Source organism: Oncorhynchus mykiss, chromosome 24 (genome assembly GCF_013265735.2).
Source record: "Oncorhynchus mykiss isolate Arlee chromosome 24, USDA_OmykA_1.1, whole genome shotgun sequence".
NCBI classification, from domain to species: domain Eukaryota; kingdom Metazoa; phylum Chordata; class Actinopteri; order Salmoniformes; family Salmonidae; genus Oncorhynchus; species Oncorhynchus mykiss.
Genome location: NC_048588.1, coordinates 565,833 through 584,938, shown reverse-complemented (window position 1 = coordinate 584,938; position 19,106 = coordinate 565,833). Strand labels below are relative to the sequence as shown.

The following is a 19,106-nucleotide window of genomic DNA, read 5'->3' as shown; positions in this document are numbered from 1 at the left end:
TACATACAGTGATTCATTAACACACAGCACACCTGTAACACTGGCTGTGTCCCAAATACCACCATATTCACTTTATAGTGCACTGCTTTTGACCAGAGCCCTATGGCCCCTGCTCCTATTCCCTTTATAGTGCACTACCTTTGGCCACGATGTATTCCCTTTATAGTGCGCTACTTTTGACCAGAACCCTATGAGCAGTAGTACGGCAAAAGTAGTAGGGCACACCGCCCTATCCCACCTGGACAAGAGGATCCCTAAGTGAGAATGCTGTTCATCGACTACAGCTCTGCTTTCAACACCATAGTGCCCTCCAAGCTTGTCACTAAGCTCAGGGCCCTTGGGCTGAACTCCTCCCTGTGCAACTGGGTCCAAGACTTCCTGACGGGCCGACCCCAGGTCTGGAGGAGGTTAGAGGGAGGAGGTTAGAGCCCTGGTGTAGTGGTGCTATGACAACAAGCTAACACTCCATGTAAAAAAACAACAACAAAGGAGCTGATCGTGGACTACAGGAGACAGCAGAGGGAGTACGCCCCCATCCACTCAACGGGGCCAAAGTGGAGAGGGTCAAAAGCACATCACCAAGCACCTGAAATGGTCTCACCACACCGACACCGTGGTGAAGAAGGCACAACAGCACCTCTACAACCTCAGGTGGCTGAAGACATTCAGCATGGCCCCTAGAGACCCTGACACACTTCTACAGATGCACCATTGAGAGTATTCTGTCGGGCTGCGTCACCGCCTCGTATGGCAACTGCACCGCCCTCAACCGGAGGGTGGTGCCATTAGCCTATCGTATCACCGGGGACACGCTGCCTGCCCTTCAGGACATTTACAGCACTCTGTGTTAAAGGAAGGCCAAGAAGATCATCAAGGACCTTAGAGCGTGATGAGCCAAGTAAACATAAGCATTTCACTGCAACTGCTATAACACCTGCAAATCTGTCTACGCGGCCAATTCACTTTGACTTAATTTGACATAGGGAATAGGGTGCCATTTGGAAAGGCATCCACTGAACGGCTGTTTTCTATTACAATCTGTAGTATTAAACATTAAACACACTCGTAAACAATGATGTTACATGTTAACAGACTGATCACACTGGAATGTGTGTCTGTGTGTCTTGCCTCCCCCTGTGTGTTGTCTACTCCATGTATTGATGTGTGTAATTGATGTGTTAATGGAGGTCTATGTGACTACACATTTATTGATGGCCACATGTGTGATGAATTCAGACTGATTTCGTACTGTTTAACCCTGAAACTTTTGCTGTGATGTGTGTAGCTACTGCATGGCTTTTGCTGCTGTCATATGTAAGCTAATGATCATGTAGCATGACGGCCATCTTCCTCCCCATCCATCATCCCGCCATCCGTCCATCCACCCATCCGCTGCTCTACATTCTCTGTGATTACTGGCCGTAGTAGAATCAGTGACCTGACCACTAAGAAATCTGCTCATTGATATAGCATTAGCTGGTATGGTTAGGGCAAGCATTTAGCTCAATTCACATGTTAATCTCTGTCACCACATACAGTAGCTACTGTATTAGCAACAAGCAAACTAGGTCACATTTACTAAAGCTCTCTAACCCTTACTTCCAACTAATGCTCTCTATAGCCCATAAAATACTTCCACACTAACGGCAATGTCAACCTAACATTGGAAAAATATGATTTTTCTTTATCTAACACTACTAACCCCGCTACTTCGCTATGGCTGTGTCCCATGCTGAAATGACCCCCTCCTCTTTCTGCTTGGCTTGATGCCTTTAGCCCACCTGAGCCCATATTTATCAAAAGCGTTTCAGAGTAGCAGGGCTGATCTAGGATCAGGACCACCCTGTCCATAATATTCTGATTCATTATGATATGAAAGGCTAAACTGATCCTAGATCAGCACTCATACTCTGAGACACTTGATAAATACGGGCCGTGATGTTCATTTCGACAACAAGAAGGAAGAGTATGATGATAATGATGATGGTGGTGTGACTTAACGCTGGTGTCATTGGCTTGTGAACAGGAAGCTAGCAGCCGCGGTAAAGCTGGCCCAGGCCACCCAGAACAATGGCACCCTGAAGGGCTCTAACCATTCCACCCAGTCCTCCTCAGGCCTGCTCCCTCAATGGTAAACGCACAGTCGCCACCTGGGGGCCCCTCCACACAGGGAGCAGGGTGAAGTTTCCCCTACACCCTGATCTTGGATCAGTTTAACATTTGCCCAACTAATGGTTAGGATTGGGGGCAGGGAGGCTGATCCTAGGTCTGTACCTAGGGGAAACTTCACCTCGGAGCACCACACAGCGTCCGACACAACTCACACACATACTTTTCACACTACTGAGCTGAGCTGTGCCAAGCTGTACTCTGCTGGCCTGGTTACGCATCCACTATAGTTGCTGGAACTGTGCTGGAGAGGACAATGTGAAAAGAAAGTATCCGAGCCAGTACAATATAGTTCAGGTTAGTACGATAGTGTGAAAAGGTAATAATATATAAATGTGTTTATTAATTGTAATTGTTAATCATAATTAGGTGGGTAATACATCATAAAACACTGAGTGAGCTGTGTAGAGTAGTTCAGAAAACCGCAATTTAGTTGTGAACTACATGTTCTTATGCAGGTCAGATAAGGATCACTGGACTTAAAGTAACACTACAAATATTTTTTACAGTGCCTATAGAAAGTCTATACCCCCTTCAAACATTTTTTATTTTTTTTACATATTGTTGCGTTACAAAGTGGGATTAAAATTAAGAAATCACATAATAACATATGGACTCACTCTGTGTGAAATAATAGGGGCTGACATGATTTTTGAATGAATACCCCCTCCCCTGTCCCCCATACAATATCTGTAAGGTCCCTCAGTCAAGTATTGAATTTCAAGCACAGATCTTTAAGCAAGGTCAAGTTAATAATTATGCTGTGGATGATGTGTTAAAGTGCAAGTGTTCAATGGCTGGGATGGGAGAAAACTGAGGATGGATCAACAACATCGTAGTGACTCCACAATAATGATGTACATGACAGAGTGAAAAGAATAATACAAATATACATAATACAAATATTCCAAAATATACATATGTATAGGCACTAAAGGCACTAAAGTAATACTGCAAAAACGGAAAAAGGAATACACTTTTTAGCCAGAAAATCTAACACATCACTGAGTAACTGCCTCCTTTTTTCAAGCATTGTGGTGGCTGCATCATGGTATGAGTATACTTGAAATCAGCAAAGACTGTGGAGTTTTTCAGGATGAAAAGAAATGGGATGGTGCAAAAACCTGCTTCAGTCTGCTTTACACCAGACAGTGACTGGAAGAGGAATTCACTTTTCAGCATGACAATAACCTTCACAAAGCCAAATCTACATTGGAGTTTCTTACCAAGAAGACAGTACATGTTCCTGAGTGGCCAAGTTGCCATTTTTACTTAAATATGCTTGAAAATATATGGCAAGACTTGAAAATTGCTGTCTAGCCATGATCCCCAACACCTTGACAGAGTTTGAAGAATTGTTTTAAAGAATAATGGGCAATTACAAGTAGGTGTGCAAAGTTCTTAAGAAGCCTCACAGCTGTAACTGTTGCCAAAGGTGTTTCCAACATGTATTGACGCAGGGGGGTGAATACTTATCTAATCAAGGTACCGTTGAAGTTGGAAGTTTACATACACCTTAGCCAAATACATTTAAACTCAGTTTTTCGCAATTCCTGACATTTAATCCTAGTAAAAATTCCCCTGTCTTATGTCAGTTAGGATCACCACTTTATTTTAAGAATGTGAATTGTCAGAATAATAGTATAGAGAATGATTTATTTCAGCTTTTATTTATTTATTCACATTCCGAGTGGGTCAGAAGTTTACATACACTCAATTAGTATTTGGTAGCATTGCCTTTAAATTGTTTAACTTGGGTCAAATATTTTGGGTAGCCTTCCACAAGCTTCCCACAATAAGTTGGGTGAATGTTGGCCCATTCCTCCTGACAGAGCTGGTGTAACTGAGTCAGGTTTGTGGGCCTCCTTGCTCGCACACGCTTTTTCATTTCTGCCCACACATTTTCTATAAGATTGAGGTCAGGACTTTGTGATGGCCACGCCAATACCTTGACTTTGTTGTCCTTAAGCCATTTTGCCACAACTTTGGAAGTATGCTTGGGGTCATTGTTCATTTGGAAGACCCATTTGCGACCAAGCTTTAACTTCCTGAGTGATGTCTTGAGATGTTGCTTCAATATATCCACATGATTTTCCTACCTCATGCTGCCATCTATTTTGTGAAGTGCACCAGTCCCTCCTGCAGCAAAGCACCCCCACAACATGATGCTGCCACCCCGTATTTTTGTTTAAACAGAACAGAGGACATTTCTCCAAAAAGTATGATCTTTGTCCCCATGTGCAGTTGCAAACCGTAGTCTTTTTTTATGGCGGTTTTGGAGCAGTGGCTTCTTCCTTGCTGAGCGACCTTTCAGTTTATGTCGATATAGGACTCTATTTACTGTGGCTATAGATACTTTTGTACCTGTTTCCTCCAGCATCTTCACAAGGTCCTTTGCTGTTGTTCTGGGATTGATTTGCACTTTTCGCACTGAAGTACCTTTATCTCTAGGAGACAGAACGCGTCTCCTTCCTGAGCGGTATGACGGATGCATGGTCCCATGGTGTTTATACTTGCGTACTATTGTTTGTACAGATGAACGTGGTACCTTCAGGCTTTTGGAAATTGCTTCTTAAGGATGACCAGACTTGTGGAGGTCTACAATTTGTTTTCTGAGGTCTTGGCTGATTTCTTTTGACTTTCCCATGATGTCAAGTAAAGAGGCACTGAGTTTGAAGGTAGGCCTTAAAATACATCCACAGGTACACCTCCAATTGACTTAAATTATGTCAATTAGCCTATCAGAAGCTTCTAAAGCCATGACATAATTTTCTGGAATTTTCCAAGCTGTTTAAAGGCACAGTCCACTTAGCGTATGTAAACTTCTGACCCACTGGAATTGTGATACAGTGAATTATACGTGAAATAATCTGTCTGTAAATAATTGTTGGAAAAAAGTAAATGTCCTAACTGACTTGCCAAAACTATAGTTTGTTAACAAGAAATTTGTGGAGTGGTTGAAAAACGAGTTTTAATGACTCCAACCTAAGTGTATGTAAACTTCTGACTTCAACTGTATATTAGTGTTTTATTTGTCATGAATCAAAGCATTTTTAAAACATTTTTCTTTGACATTAGAGTCATTTGTGTAGATTGATGGAAAAAAAGACTATTAAATCCATTTTAATCCCACTTCGTTAAGCAACAAAATGTGAAAAAAGTTCAAGACTTTCTACAGGCACTGTATGTAACAGTAGCTAGGTGTCTTTAACATGGAGTTGAGTTATAGAGATAGAAAGGATTTATTATGTTCCACTTTATTTAGAACTTGACTTTTTTTGTCCAGTAATATATAAATAATGTCTCCAGTAAACTATAAGTAGGACTTAAAACAGCTGAGTTTGTGTTCACCATTTGTCCTGTTATGAGTTTTGTTCATCATTGCTGTTCATCAGTGTCGTCTTCATGGTCCTGAACATGTGACCATCCATGGTGGACGTTGTGAGTGTGTCATGTGATAGTGTGGCGGCCACTCTGTTTTCTCATCGTGCCCCTCAGTGTCTACCATACGTGTGGCGTGGTGTAATTGGCTAGTCCTTTGTCTGCAAATCCTTCCCCATTAAAAACAGCAATCCCTTTTAACTACGTGGTCGCATTAACCTGTTTGTTGTCACGTTACAGGTGATAATGTTTTCTTAGACATTTTCACACACTTAGGACCAATCCCAAATGGACCCCTGGACTACGCCCTATGCACTTGTGGAGATCTGATAGGATTTGACAGGTGCTATCAATACGTTCTCCTACTTGCCCTTTGATAGGTTAAGTGGATTGTTTCTACCAATCACATCCTCTCAGACCTCCACAAGTGCATAGGTCGTAGGGTCTAGGGGTCCATTTGGGATTAGAATTACAGGATGTTTTCAAGGCGGAGTGAATATATCGGGCGTCGTGTTCACGAAACGAAAAACATGAAACGGATAAAGTCAGCTTTCATATTGGACAAGTTCACAGAGTATCCCCTTCATTTCAAACCACTTTCACCGGTTTCATCCCTGCTGAACACCACCCCGACTTGCAAGGTTGAGAGTTATGTGTTGACCCTCTGACCTCTAACCCAGGATGCTGTCAGGACAGGACGGCCATCGGCACGCACGCTCCCAGACCATGCCCATCATCCGGGCCAAGAACGCCCTGACCAACCCCAAGCTGCTGCAGATGATGGAGACGGGTAATGTCCCCCCCTCCCCAATTACGCCCACTCACCCACCATCACTGGGGACTGCCACCCCGGTCCCATTTTAAAACTGTTTAATTCACATAGTTCACATCAATGTGGTTAGTTAGTTGGTTAGCTTTTGTTGTCCTAGGCCAATAGCTTTTTTATTCTTACCAACCATCCACAGTGCTATTTCTCAGCTTTTACAGTGCAAACAGTACTTAGCTATTACTGTTCTTTTGTTAGGTGTGTGGGGGTTACTGCTAGGGTAAGGATGTGTTGTTGCTTGCTGTGCTGGTGTATCATCGCCCCTTTCCTGTCCTTCCCTCAGATGGGAACATCCCAGAGGGGGACCACCTGAGCCCGACGGACATCGAGGCCAATCTGTCCACCGAGGTGGCCCTCATAGTGCTGGATGTTCTGGGCCTCTTTGTCCATCACCACAAGGTCAGACAACAACAATGACCACTGTCTGAATGGTCAAACACCGATCTCTACAACCGAGAGACATGATACGGTTGCTCAATTCTGGACACTCTCAAAATTCCCAGGTTTCCCAGGAATCCCAGTTGGAAGATTCCCGGAATCACGAGGGAATTAACAGGAAATCTGTGAGTCCCCCAACCGGGATTTCTGGAAAGCCTGGGAATTGTGGGGGAATTTTGCAATCCTAGACCGGTCATCCATGAGAGCCTATTTTAATACGCCATTGCCACCTTGTGGTTATTTCTAAGAACTACAGTGACATGGAATCCACACTAAATACCGCTCTGTTTCACTAATCATTATTGTTTCACTTCACTGAAACCGAGGTATTCCGTTTGTATTCCAAGCTAGTGATTTTATCTTCTGTTGTTCTTGTAGGTTACTGTGCACTCCTCAATCCTCAAGTTGGCTGCCCCACAATTCCTACAATTGCTATACTCTGTAAAGCAACCCCAGACATGCTGTTTTGTCTGTGTTTTGACCGTAGCCATTTCCTCTATATAGTGCACTACTTTTGACAAGAGCACTATAGGCCCTGGTCAAAAATAGTGCACTATATAGGTAATAGGGTAACCTTGCCCACAGACTCAATTTGTACCGCAGAGCCATCTGGTGGACGTGATTAGGAATAGGGTGCCATTTGGGAAGCACATATGTTGATTGTTGTTCTTTTCCTCCCACAGAAACAGTTACTGCAGGACGAGGGTCAGAACCTGCTGATGAAGAAGGTGTTCGACACCTTCCTCCTGTTCTTCCAGATCAATCAGTCCACCAGCACCCTGAGACACGTCTTCGCTGCCCTGCGCCTCTTCATACAGAAGGTCTCTGCACTAGCTGATTGCTCTCACACACATATACGAACGCATACACATGTGCACACACACACATACACGTGTGCACACACACACACTAACTGACTTTATGGACACAGAATGTATTCATAGTACATTACTGATGCTGAGCTCTCTCTCTCCTTGTCTCTCTCTTCTCTCTCGCTCTTTCTCTTCCTTTCTCTCCCTCTCTATTCCCCCACTCTCTCTCTCTCCCTACTTACTCCATATTTCGCTCTCTTGCTTCTTCTCTCTTTCTTCCTCCCCCATCTCTTCTCTCTGTCTCTTTCCTTACACCCTCTCTCTGTCTAGTTCCCCTCTGCTTTCTTCCAGGGCAAAGCAGACCTGTGTGGCTGCCTGTGCTACGAGATCCTGAAGTGTTGTAACCACCGCTCCAGCTCCACCCAGACTGAGGCCTCCGCACTCCTCTACTTCTTCATGAGGAAAAACTTTGAGTTCACCAAGGGAAAGTCCATCGTCCGCTCCCACCTACAGGTCAGTCAGCGGGGGTGGAGGGATGTGTATGTGGGCTGTGGTTCTTGGGGTGGAGTTGGGGGGGGGGCAGTGTGTGTGTGCGCCAGATCTTTATTTTCACTGTTTTGTGCGGTGAACACAGGGCCTAGATAGAGAAAGGCCAGGATGTTTCTATGGCTGTGTTTACCTCTGAAACAGACTGTTTAGCAGCCGATCAGAGACCACACACACACACATCGCCACACTGTTTCAGAGCGGTTGTGATTAGCACCACCTTCACTCTCTCTCCTCTCTCTTCCCCCGTCCCTTCAGTTGATCAAGGCAGTGAGTCAGCTGATAGCGGATGCTGGCATCGGGGGCTCACGCTTCCAACAGTCGTTGGCCATCATCAATAACTTTGCCAACGGAGATGCTCCTCTCAAGGTGAGAACAGGGACTGGACTGAGAATTGTGCTGCGTTCCAAATGGCACCCTATTCCCTTTATAATCCACCACTGCAACTGGCGGGGTCTCAACTTACTGTTCCGGGGTAGAATAGTAGAATACACAAGGTGCAATTTCTAAATTCAGTTGTGCATAAACAGTTTCTCTCTTGATATGTCAGTCATTGATAGTCACTCAATTAGCCCACGTCAGCAACATAAAAATGAGATTGGTAAGTTAGTCTAGCGGCCAGCTATCTAAACTTGTAGTAATCAAGGTCGAATTAATAGTCAGTCTCACTCAGATATCATATTAAAAACAGCACACATTTCTTTCCACCCTATGGCATAATTAGTACAATTGGAAGAAATGAACTCAAACTAAAAATAGTGCATGAAATGAGTTATACAATTGCTAAATCTTCTCTCCGCCCCATGGAAAAATGTGTAGAATTGCAGCACACTAGCTTTAAAACAGCAAAATGTTCTCTCCCTCCTATGGCAAAATGTGTAGAATTGCTGTAAATATCTTGAAAACCGCAAATTTTCCTCTCCGCACCATGGCAAAAAAAATAGAATTGTATTTGTCACGTTTCATAAACAGGTGTAGACTAACAGTGAAATGCTTACTTACAGGCCCTTCCCAACAATGCAAAGAGAAAAAAACTGGAAAAATCGAAAGATAATAACACAAGGAATAAAAACGCAATGAGTAACCATAACTTGGCTGTATACACAGGGTACCAGTACAGAGTTGATGTGCAGGACTATTAGGTAATTGTTACGAATCCCTTTTGGCCCGACAGTCTAGGGGAGATGGTAACGAGACCCGTAACATAACTAGTGACAAAGTAAAAGTGAGAATGAAATAACCACGACAAATGAAATCTACCGTCAAACTCAGGGTTTATTAGTAAACACACGGTAATGGGGGGGCGCAGGAAAAGGGGCTGAGCTGGACCCAAGGAAATAAATAATAAGCATCCAAAACACCCCTAAGCTAGACTAGCCTATTTCAACAACAGCTAACTAACTAACCAAAAATACAGTGGGTGGTCCGCCCAGTTCTAACTAGTGTTTTTAACTAAATTTACCTACGGGTAGTGTATGCCCATGGGCGACTTGTCTTGGTTCCCCCTTTTCCCACCAGCAAACAAACACCATAACCAAAAACAAAACTCACAGGTGAGGACAAAGTGATATGGAGGTGCTCAAACAAAAGATAGCTCAATACATAAAGAGCGATAGAGAGACATAGTAGGAGAGGGTGAAACAGAGTGATCTACAGACATATGGCATTTACAGAGAGATTGAGCTCTAGAGTAAACAACTGACAGGGTTTTTAAACCAAGGGAAAGGAACTGTGATTGGGTAGGAAACAGGAGGAGGTGTGTCTTCTGATTGATTGGCGACTGATTGGGGAGTGATGATTTTCACCTGTGAGGGGGGAAGGAGAGAAAAGAACACAGGATACATACACACACACACCCACAGGATACCTGTATCCGTAACAGTAATTGAGGTAGATACTGTATGTAGATATAGGTAGGGATAAAGTAACTAGGCAACAGGATAGATAATAAACAGTAACAGCAGCGAATGTGATTAGTCAAAAGAGTAGTCAAAAGAGTGCAGTAGTAGAGAGAACAGTCTATGACTTGTGTGTCTTTGACCATTTTTAGCACCTTCCTCTGACACTGCATGTATTTGTATTTATTATGGATCCCAATTAGCTGCTGCCAAGCTACTCTTCCTGGGGTCCGGCAAAATTAAGGCAGTTATACACATTTAAAAACATTACAATGCATTTATTACAGCATTCACAACACACCAAGTGTCTACCCTCAGGCCCATACTCCACTACCACATATCTACAATGCAAAATTAATGTGTACTTGTGTGTATAGTGCGTGTTCTCATGTGTGTGTGTTCATGTGTCTGTGCTTATGTTTGTGTTTACTTCACAGTCTGCTCTGGACTTGGGGATTGTGAAGAGACTGGTGGCATGTCTTGTGGGGTATGCATGGGTGTCCGAGCTGTGTGCTCGTATTTTAAACAGACAGCACAGTACCTTCAGCTTGTCAACACCTCTTACAAAAACAAATAATGAGGAAGTCAATCTCTCCTCCACTTTGAGCCATGAGAGATTGATATGCATTTCATGAATGTTAGCGCTCCGTGTACTTTTTTAAGGGCCAGCCGTGCTGCCCTGTTCTGAGCCAACAAGTCCCTCTTTGTGGCACCTGACCACACGACTGAACAGTAGTCCAGGTGCGAGAAAAAAAACAGGGCTTGTAGGACCTGCCTTGTTGCTTATATGGCAAATAGGGTGGTATTTGGGAGTCAGACCTAGTGTTGAGGAAGTGAGTTTGTGATTCCTCTCTTAACTCTCTCTATTGACTAATAATGTTTGTATATGCTGCGATTGTGCATACTGCCCGTGTTTGATCGGATGTGACGTCATGTACATTGTGTCTGTAACTGAGCCTCACAGAAGCCAAAAACCCTTTTGTTCTTGTTTACCACTAAAATAATAATCAAGTGTAATGTCGGTATGTATGATCCATCCGCACTCCCAGAACACACCATTCCCTGCCGAGGTGAAAGACTTGACCAAGCGGATCCGCACGGTGTTGATGGCCACGTCCCAGATGAAGGAGCACGAGAAGGACCCGGAGATGCTGGTGGACCTGCAGTACAGCCTGGCCAACTCCTACGCCAGCACCCCCGAGCTCCGGCGCACCTGGCTGGAGAGCATGGCCAAGATACACGTCCGCAACGGAGACCTCTCCGAGGTACAGTAGGACTGGGTTACTGGGATATGTTATGTATATGGTGCAGAGATATGTACAGTGGGTATCATAAGTAGTCACCCCCCCCCCCCCCCCCCCGTTTTCACATTTTGTTGCTTTACAAAGTCAAATTGAAATGAGAAATTTAGTTTTTTTGTCATAGAGCTACACAAAATACTCCATAATGTCAAAGTGAAAAGTAAATTCTACAAATGAATACAAATTAAATAACAAAAAATATAGGCATGGCATAAGTATTCACTGAACAAAACTATAAACGCAGCGTGCAAGAATTTCAAAATGTTTACTTAGTTACAGTTCATATAAGGAAATCAGTCAATTGAAATAAATACATTAGGCCATAATCTATGGATTTTACATGACTGAGAATACAGATATGCATGCACCTGTTGTTCACAGATACCTTAATGATAGGTAGTGGCGTGGATCAGACCACCATTTGCCTCGTGCAGCACGACACATCTCCTTCACATAGAGTTGATCAGACTGTTGATTGTGGACTGTGTAATGTTGTGCCACTCCTCTTCAATGGCTGTGAGAAGTTGCTGGATATTGGCGGGGACTGGAATACACTGTTGTACACGTTGATCCAGAGCATCCTAAACATGCTCAATGGGTGACATGTTTGGTGAGTATGCAGGCCATGGAAGAACTGGGACATTTTCAGCGTCCAGGAGTTGTGTACAGATCCTTGAGACATTATCATGCTGAAACATGAGGTGATGGTGGCAGATGAATGGCACGACAATGGACCTCAGGATCTCTTCACAGTATATCTGTGCATTCAAATTGCCATCGATAAAATGCAATTGTGTTCGTTGTCCTTAGCTTATGCCTGCCCATATCATAACCCAACCGCCACCATGGGGCACTCTGTTCACAATGTTGATATTAGCAAACCGCTTGCCCACACAACGCCAGACACGCTGCCTGCCATCTGTCCGGCACAGTTGAAACTTCTCCAGATAATAAACAGTGAGTAGCAGCAGTGTACAAAACAAATGGGAGGGGTGTCAATGTAATAGTCCGGTGTTCATATGATTAATTGTTCAGCAGTCTTATGGCTTGGGGTAGAAGCTGTTAAGGAGCCTTTTGGTCCTAGACATGGCGCTCTGTTTCTGTGCTACTGCACAGCAAGCGGTACCGGTCTATGACTTGGGTTACTGGAGTCTTTGACAATTTTATAGACTTTCCTCTGACACTGCCTTTTATGTACAGTGCCTTGCGAAAGTATTCGGCCCCCTTGAACTTTGCGACCTTTTGCCACATTTCAGGCTTCAAACATAAAGATATAAAACTGTACTTGTTTGTGAAGAATCAACAACAAGTGGGACACAATCATGAAGTGGAACGACATTTATTGGATATTTCAAACTTTTTTAACAAATCAAAAACTGAAAAATTGGGCGTGCAAAATTATTCAGCCCCTTTACTTTCAGTGCAGCAAACTCTCTCCAGAAGTTCAGTGAGGATCTCTGAATGATCCAATGTTGACCTAAATGACTAATGATGATAAATACAATCCACCTGTGTGTAATCAAGTCTCCGTATAAATGCACCTGCACTGTGATAGTCTCAGAGGTCCGTTAAAAGCGCAGAGAGCATCATGAAGAACAAGGAACACACCAGGCAGGTCCGAGATACTGTTGTGAAGAAGTTTAAAGCCGGATTTGGATACAAAAAGATTTCCCAAGCATTAAACATCCCAAGGAGCACTGTGCAAGCGATAATATTGAAATGGAAGGACTATCAGACCACTGCAAATCTACCAAGACCTGGCCGTCCCTCTAAACTTTCAGCTCATACAAGGAGAAGACTGATCAGAGATGCAGCCAAGAGGCCCATGATCACTCTGGATGAACTGCAGAGATCTACAGCTGAGGTGGGAGACTCTGTCCATTGGACAACAATCAGTCATATATTGCACAAATCTGGCCTTTATGGAAGAGTGGCAAGAAGAAAGCCATTTCTTAAAGATATCCATAAAAAGTGTTGTTTAAAGTTTGCCACAAGCCACCTGGGAGACACACCAAACGTGGAAGAAGGTGCTCTGGTCAGATGAAACCAAAATTGAACTTTTTGACAACAATGCAAAACGTTATGTTTGGCGTAAAAGCAACACAGCTCATCACCCTGAACACACCATCCCCACTGTCAAACATGGTGGTGGCAGCATCATGGTTTGGGCCTGCTTTTCTTCAGCAGGGACAGGGAAGATGGTTAAAATTGATGGGAAGATGGATGGAGCCAAATACAGGACCATTCTGGAAGAAAACCTGATGGAGTCTGCAAAAGACTTGAGACTGGGACGGAGATTTGTCTTCCAACAAGACAATGATCCAAAACATAAAGCAAAATCTACAATGGAATGGTTCAAAAATAAACATATCCAGGTGTTAGAATGGCCAAGTCAAAGTCCAGACCTGAATCCAATCGAGAATCTGTGGAAATAACTGAAAACTGCTGTTCACAAATGCTCTCCATCCAACCTCACTGAGCTCGAGCTGTTTTGCAAGGAGGAATGGGAAAAAAATTCAGTCTCTCGATGTGCAAAACTGATAGAGACATACCCCAAGCGACTTACCGCTGTAATCGCAGCAAAAGGTGGCGCTACAAAGTATTAACTTAAGGGGGCTGAATAATTTTGCACGCCCAATTTTTCAGTTTTTGATTTGTTAAAAAAGTTTGAAATATCCAATAAATGTCGTTCCACTTCATGATTGTGTCCCACTTGTTGTTGATTCTTCACAAAAAAATACAGTTTTATATATTTATGTTTGAAGCCTGAAATGTGGCAAAAGGTCGCAAAGTTCAAGGGGGCCGAATACTTTCGCAAGGCACTGTAGGTCCTGGTTTGCAGGAAGCTTGGCCCCAGTGATGTACTGGGCTGTACGCACTACCTTCTGTAGCGCCTTACGGTTAGATGCCGAGCAGGCGGTGATGCACCTGGTCAGTATGCTCTCGATGGTGCAGCTGTAGAACCTTTTGAAGAGCTGAGGAACCATGCCAATTAATTTCAGTCTCCTGAGGGGGAAAAGGTTTTGTCATGCCCTCTTCATGACTGTCTTGGTGTGTTTGGACCATGATAGATTGTTGGTGATGTGGACACCAAGGAACTTAACTCTCGGCCCGCCCCAATACAGAGGACCAAGTACACACCCCTGAGGGGCCCCAGTGTTGAGGATCAGCATGGCAGATGTGTTGTTATCTACCCTTACCACCTGAGGGCGGCCCGTCAGGAAGTCCAGGATCCAGTTGCGGGGGGGGGGGGGGGGGGGGGGGGGGGGGGTGTTTAGTCCCAGGGTCCTTAGCTTAGTGATGAGCTTTGTGGGCACTATAGTGTTGAACACTGAGCTGTAGTCAACAAACAGCATTCTCACATAGGTGTTCCTTTTGTCTAGGTGGGAAAGGTCAGTGTGGAGTGCAATTGAGATTGCGTCATCTGTGGATCTGTTGGGGTGGTATGCGAATTGGAGTGGGTCTAGGATATCCGGGAGGATGCTGCACATGCTTTGAGTACACGTCCTGGTAATCCATCTGGCCCCGCGGCTTTGTGAATGTTGACCGGTTTAATTGTCTTGCTCACATCAGCTACCGAGAGTGTTATCACACAGTCATCCAGAACAGCTGGTGCCCTCGTGCATGCGCGTACCAGGATAAAAATAAAAAAGATGGAGCTAAACACAAGCATAATCCTAGAGGATGCTTTCCACCAGACACTGGGATACAAATTCGCCTTTCAGCAGGACACTATGCTACAACACAAGGCCAAATCTACACTAGGGTTGCTTACCAAGCAGACAGTGAATGTGCCAAGTTACAGTTTTGACTTCAATCTGCTTGAAAATCTATGGCAAGACTTGAAAATTGCTGTGTAGCCATGACCCCCAACACCTTGACAAGAGCTTGAAGAATTTTGAAAATAATAATGGGCAAATATTGCACAATCCAGGTGTGCAAAGCACTTAAAGACTAACCCAGGAAGACTCACAGCTGTAATCGCTGCCAAAGGTGTTTCTAACATGTATTGACTCGGAGGTGAATACGGATCTAATCAAGGAATATTAGTGTTTCATTTTTCATTACTTTTTAAGAAATGTTAGAATTATTTCCGTACTTTGACATTAAAGAATATTTTGTGTAGATTTACATTATTCATAATTAATTCATCATTAACTTTTGGTTCATGCATGTGACTTCATCTTGAAACTGAGATATGACTATCCATTCTCAAAGCAATGTTCTGGGCATACAGCCAAATTGCTTATACTGACAGTGAGGACTCACTGTGTCATCCCACCTCCGACAACAATGGAACATTTTTAGGGGGTAATTCAAACTACTTGAGACTTCCACAGTGTTTATAATGCACTTGCCAAGACTAGGGTTGTTACACTGTGATAGTGTTCAGGGGCCATATCAGAGCATCTCAGAGTAGGAGTACTGATCTAGAATCATCTCCCCCTGTCCATGTAGTCTTGTAAATTGTGATCTAAAAGTCAGAACTGATCCTAGATCAGCACTCCTACTGTGGGACACCTAGTTAATGATGTGTTGGTATCTGTGATTAAGCTGTTCACCTCTTTCCCTCCTGTTCGTCTGTCCCTCAGGCGGCCATGTGTTACATCCACATCTCAGCCCTGATCGCTGAGTCCCTCAAGAGGAGAGGTGAGAACAGCCCGGTGGGCCGCAACATGCCAGTGCTGCTGACAAGCTTCTGCAGATGTGTATGTGTGCGTGCGTGTGCTCTCTAGCGTGTGCGTGTGGAGAACCTCTAACCACTGCTTGTGAGTCTTCTGGCCCCTCTGCCCATCGATTGGCTGGACAGCATGTGTGACATCATCATTCAGTACTGTGTGCATATGGCTACTGTAAGCATCTCTGCGCAAACATTTGTTTCTAACGACTTTGTCGCAGGTGTGTAGGGGTGGAAATGGTATGAGTGTGTTGATATGTGTGTGTCTGTGCGTGCATGCTTGTGTCTGTGCGCGTGTGTGTATACATGTATTTGCATGTATATGCTTGTGGATTTGTTATACACTGTGTATGTGTGCATGCTTTTGTGTGTTGGCATATGACTTATTTGGGTGTGAGAAGAGAGGTTAGTCAGAGCTGAGTTTTGTGTGTCACAACCCCACTGTCTGGAAAACAATGACATCATCCAAACAGTGCACAGAGACCTCTATGTGCCACAGTACTGGCCATCTACTCTTTACTCTCTCACACACAAACATGGGCTGCATCCCAAATAGCACCCTATGTTTGTGTATAGGGTGCCATTTGGGACGTAGCCGGCGTCTGCTGCTGTGAGTGCGACTTCACCTCCTCTCGTGTGTAGTGTGCACTACTATGACGTGGGAAGGCGGTGTCTCCATCTGCACGTGTGTGTGTGCTTGCTAGCCCATGCTTTACCGTTCAGAGCCTGAGCCGTCATCTCTCGCTCTCGCTTTCCGCCGCTCGCCGTGTGTGGAGAGCATGCCCTGTAAAAGCACTGGCTTGTCGTGAAGTGAAAAAAGGCAAAACAGCAAGTGGAAAGTTACATTGTGTAGAGTAAACTCCTATATTCCTCCTTATAACGCAGGCTACTGGAAACCTGACAAGGCCAGGATGTCAAGTGTGGTTCCTGAGGAGCCCAATGTCATTAACTGTAGCCCCTTACTAACCCCCCGAGATGGAGAAAGTGAGTGTGCCGCCCTGGGGCCGGCCATGGAACAGGGATGCGTAAAGGGTGGGGGGGATTCAAGCTACGCTTACTTCAGAATCAGAACTTTATTCGCCACGTACATTTACATCTACCAGGAATTTAACGTTGTGAAATGGTGCTGACAGCAATAAACAGAGTATATAGAACGTACACATAATCTACATACAGTATACAATATAGATAGTGAAAACCGTTTACTTAAAAACACCAGGACCAATCTTTGACTGCAACTAGCAGAATGGAATCTACATTTGTACAGGTTCACAGTGTAATGTTTTGAAGTCCACTGAAATTGCTTTGCAATACCACTTAGAATGAAGCAATGTATTGGACACTCATTCTAAGAGGTATGCTGAACAAACGCTATGACTCAAAAGACTAACAGAATGGAGTACAGTGTTTTGAAGTCCACTGATTTTGCCTTTACTAGTGAAAGATGTCTGGATGTCTGTGGTCTACCTTGCCTTTTGAGAGATGCCTTTATTGATGTCCACCCAAGTTTCACTTGATATGTGTAAAGAAAGCACGCTCACAATGAATGGAGTTACTGTTCTTTGTTTGAGGTTTGTTGATATGGAACACAAGGAATGTTAAGTACCACAGTGTTAGTGTGTGTGTGTGTGTGTGTGTGTGTGTGTGTGTGTGTGTGTGTGTGTGTGTGTGTGTGTGTGTGTGTGTGAGTTAGCGAGAGTGTGTGGTGTATGGGTTCACCATCGGATGATAACATGCACACAAGCATGATGTCCCTCCTTCTTGATGTCATATCCTGTGTGAAACCTCAGCGTCGTTCTCCATGGGCTGGGCGGCCTTCCTGTGCATCTCACCGAACGTGAAGGAAGAGGGGGCCATGAAAGAGGACACAGGGACTCAAGATACCCCCTACACTGAGGTACCTTCACCCCTACTGGGTCCAGTACAAAGAATTGTATAGAATTTTCAGCTCAGATTTGGAAGATAATTCAATGACAATACAATGCAGAACCTGACAAGAGATTTGAGATGCGTCCTTGTAGTTTCTTGTATAGATTTATCTATCTACTTTTCTTCTCTGTAACTTGCGTCCTATACTTCCTGTGTATGTAGGATACTCTAGTGGAGCAGCTGGAGCTGTGTGTGGATTACCTGTGGAAGTCTGAGAGGCACGAGCTCATCGCCGATATCAACAAGCCCGTCATTGCCGTCTTTGAAAAGAGGCGAGATTTCAAGGTGACTGGGTGGATAGGACAAGGTTGTTTCTTTACCAGGCCAGAAACACTCGGACAGGAAGTGGATAGTTGTGATTGACATTTTGTGTGTGATCCACAGAGGCTATCGGAGCTGTACTACGACATCCACCGCTCCTACCTGAAGGTGACAGAGGTCGTGAACTCTGAGAAGCGTCTGTTTGGCCGATACTACCGCGTGGCGTTCTATGGACTGGTAAGTGCCATCAGATCCACAGAAAACAATGAAAATGACAAACACACCTTATAGAAAGGTGTGTGTTTACCATGTTCCTAGCCTGAGTGCCAGTCTGTTTGTGCTATCATACTAACTCCTTGTTACTCATTGTCATGTTTGGCATCGATCTGGATCGCACACAGACTGGCTCTCAGGCTAGCATGTACCATCCCTGCTCCGGGATTCAATCCTTCAGGTCTCGGGAGGAGGAAATGTCACACCGCAATGCGCTAGCTTCAACTAGCGTCTACTAGCTTGATAGCCTCCACATCTGCAGCATACATGCTATAGCTATAGCCCTCTGGTACAAACCCAGACCCATAGGTATTCTCACTGAGTATCTGTCTTTTGTCGCATAACTCCTACATTCAGTAAGCTGGTTGGACTCATCTTAGAAGAGCCTGAATCCTTTAAACATTTAACCTTTGGTGAATGGGGAGAGGGGTGGATCACAACTTGTCTCTTTAATTCCTCCATCTGCTCTTTTTCTTTTCTTCCTTTTGGTTTTTCTGTATCAAGATTGCGGTAAGTTTTTGTCTCTCTTTTTGTTTCCTACGTTCTCTCTTCCCTCTCTTCTCCCTTCACCGGTAGTAACTTCTCTAACCTGTC

General features: G+C 44.2%; 1 protein-coding gene across 12 annotated transcripts in view; it reads left to right on the top strand.

Annotated features, from left to right (window-relative positions):
- The window catches only part of dock10 (dedicator of cytokinesis 10), a 177,770-nt gene that overhangs the window by 129,845 nt on the left and 28,819 nt on the right, over positions 1–19,106 (top strand). For 7 of the 12 annotated variants that reach the window (XM_036961951.1, XM_036961950.1, XM_036961946.1 and 4 more), the window contains exons 39-51: positions 2,027–2,131; positions 6,231–6,340; positions 6,660–6,775; positions 7,498–7,635; positions 7,957–8,139; positions 8,431–8,541; positions 11,120–11,335; positions 15,964–16,021; positions 16,935–17,033; positions 17,840–17,946; positions 18,141–18,263; positions 18,363–18,476; positions 19,017–19,022. In XM_036961951.1, coding sequence (XP_036817846.1) covers positions 2,027–2,131; positions 6,231–6,340; positions 6,660–6,775; positions 7,498–7,635; positions 7,957–8,139; positions 8,431–8,541; positions 11,120–11,335; positions 15,964–16,021; positions 16,935–17,033; positions 17,840–17,946; positions 18,141–18,263; positions 18,363–18,476; positions 19,017–19,022 — 1,486 coding nt within the window. The remainder of the gene's footprint in view (positions 1–2,026; positions 2,132–6,230; positions 6,341–6,659; positions 6,776–7,497; positions 7,636–7,956; positions 8,140–8,430; positions 8,542–11,119; positions 11,336–15,963; positions 16,022–16,934; positions 17,034–17,839; positions 17,947–18,140; positions 18,264–18,362; positions 18,477–19,016; positions 19,023–19,106) is intronic. The other 5 variants (XM_036961947.1, XM_036961949.1, XM_036961955.1 and 2 more) reach the window with 4 other exon arrangements.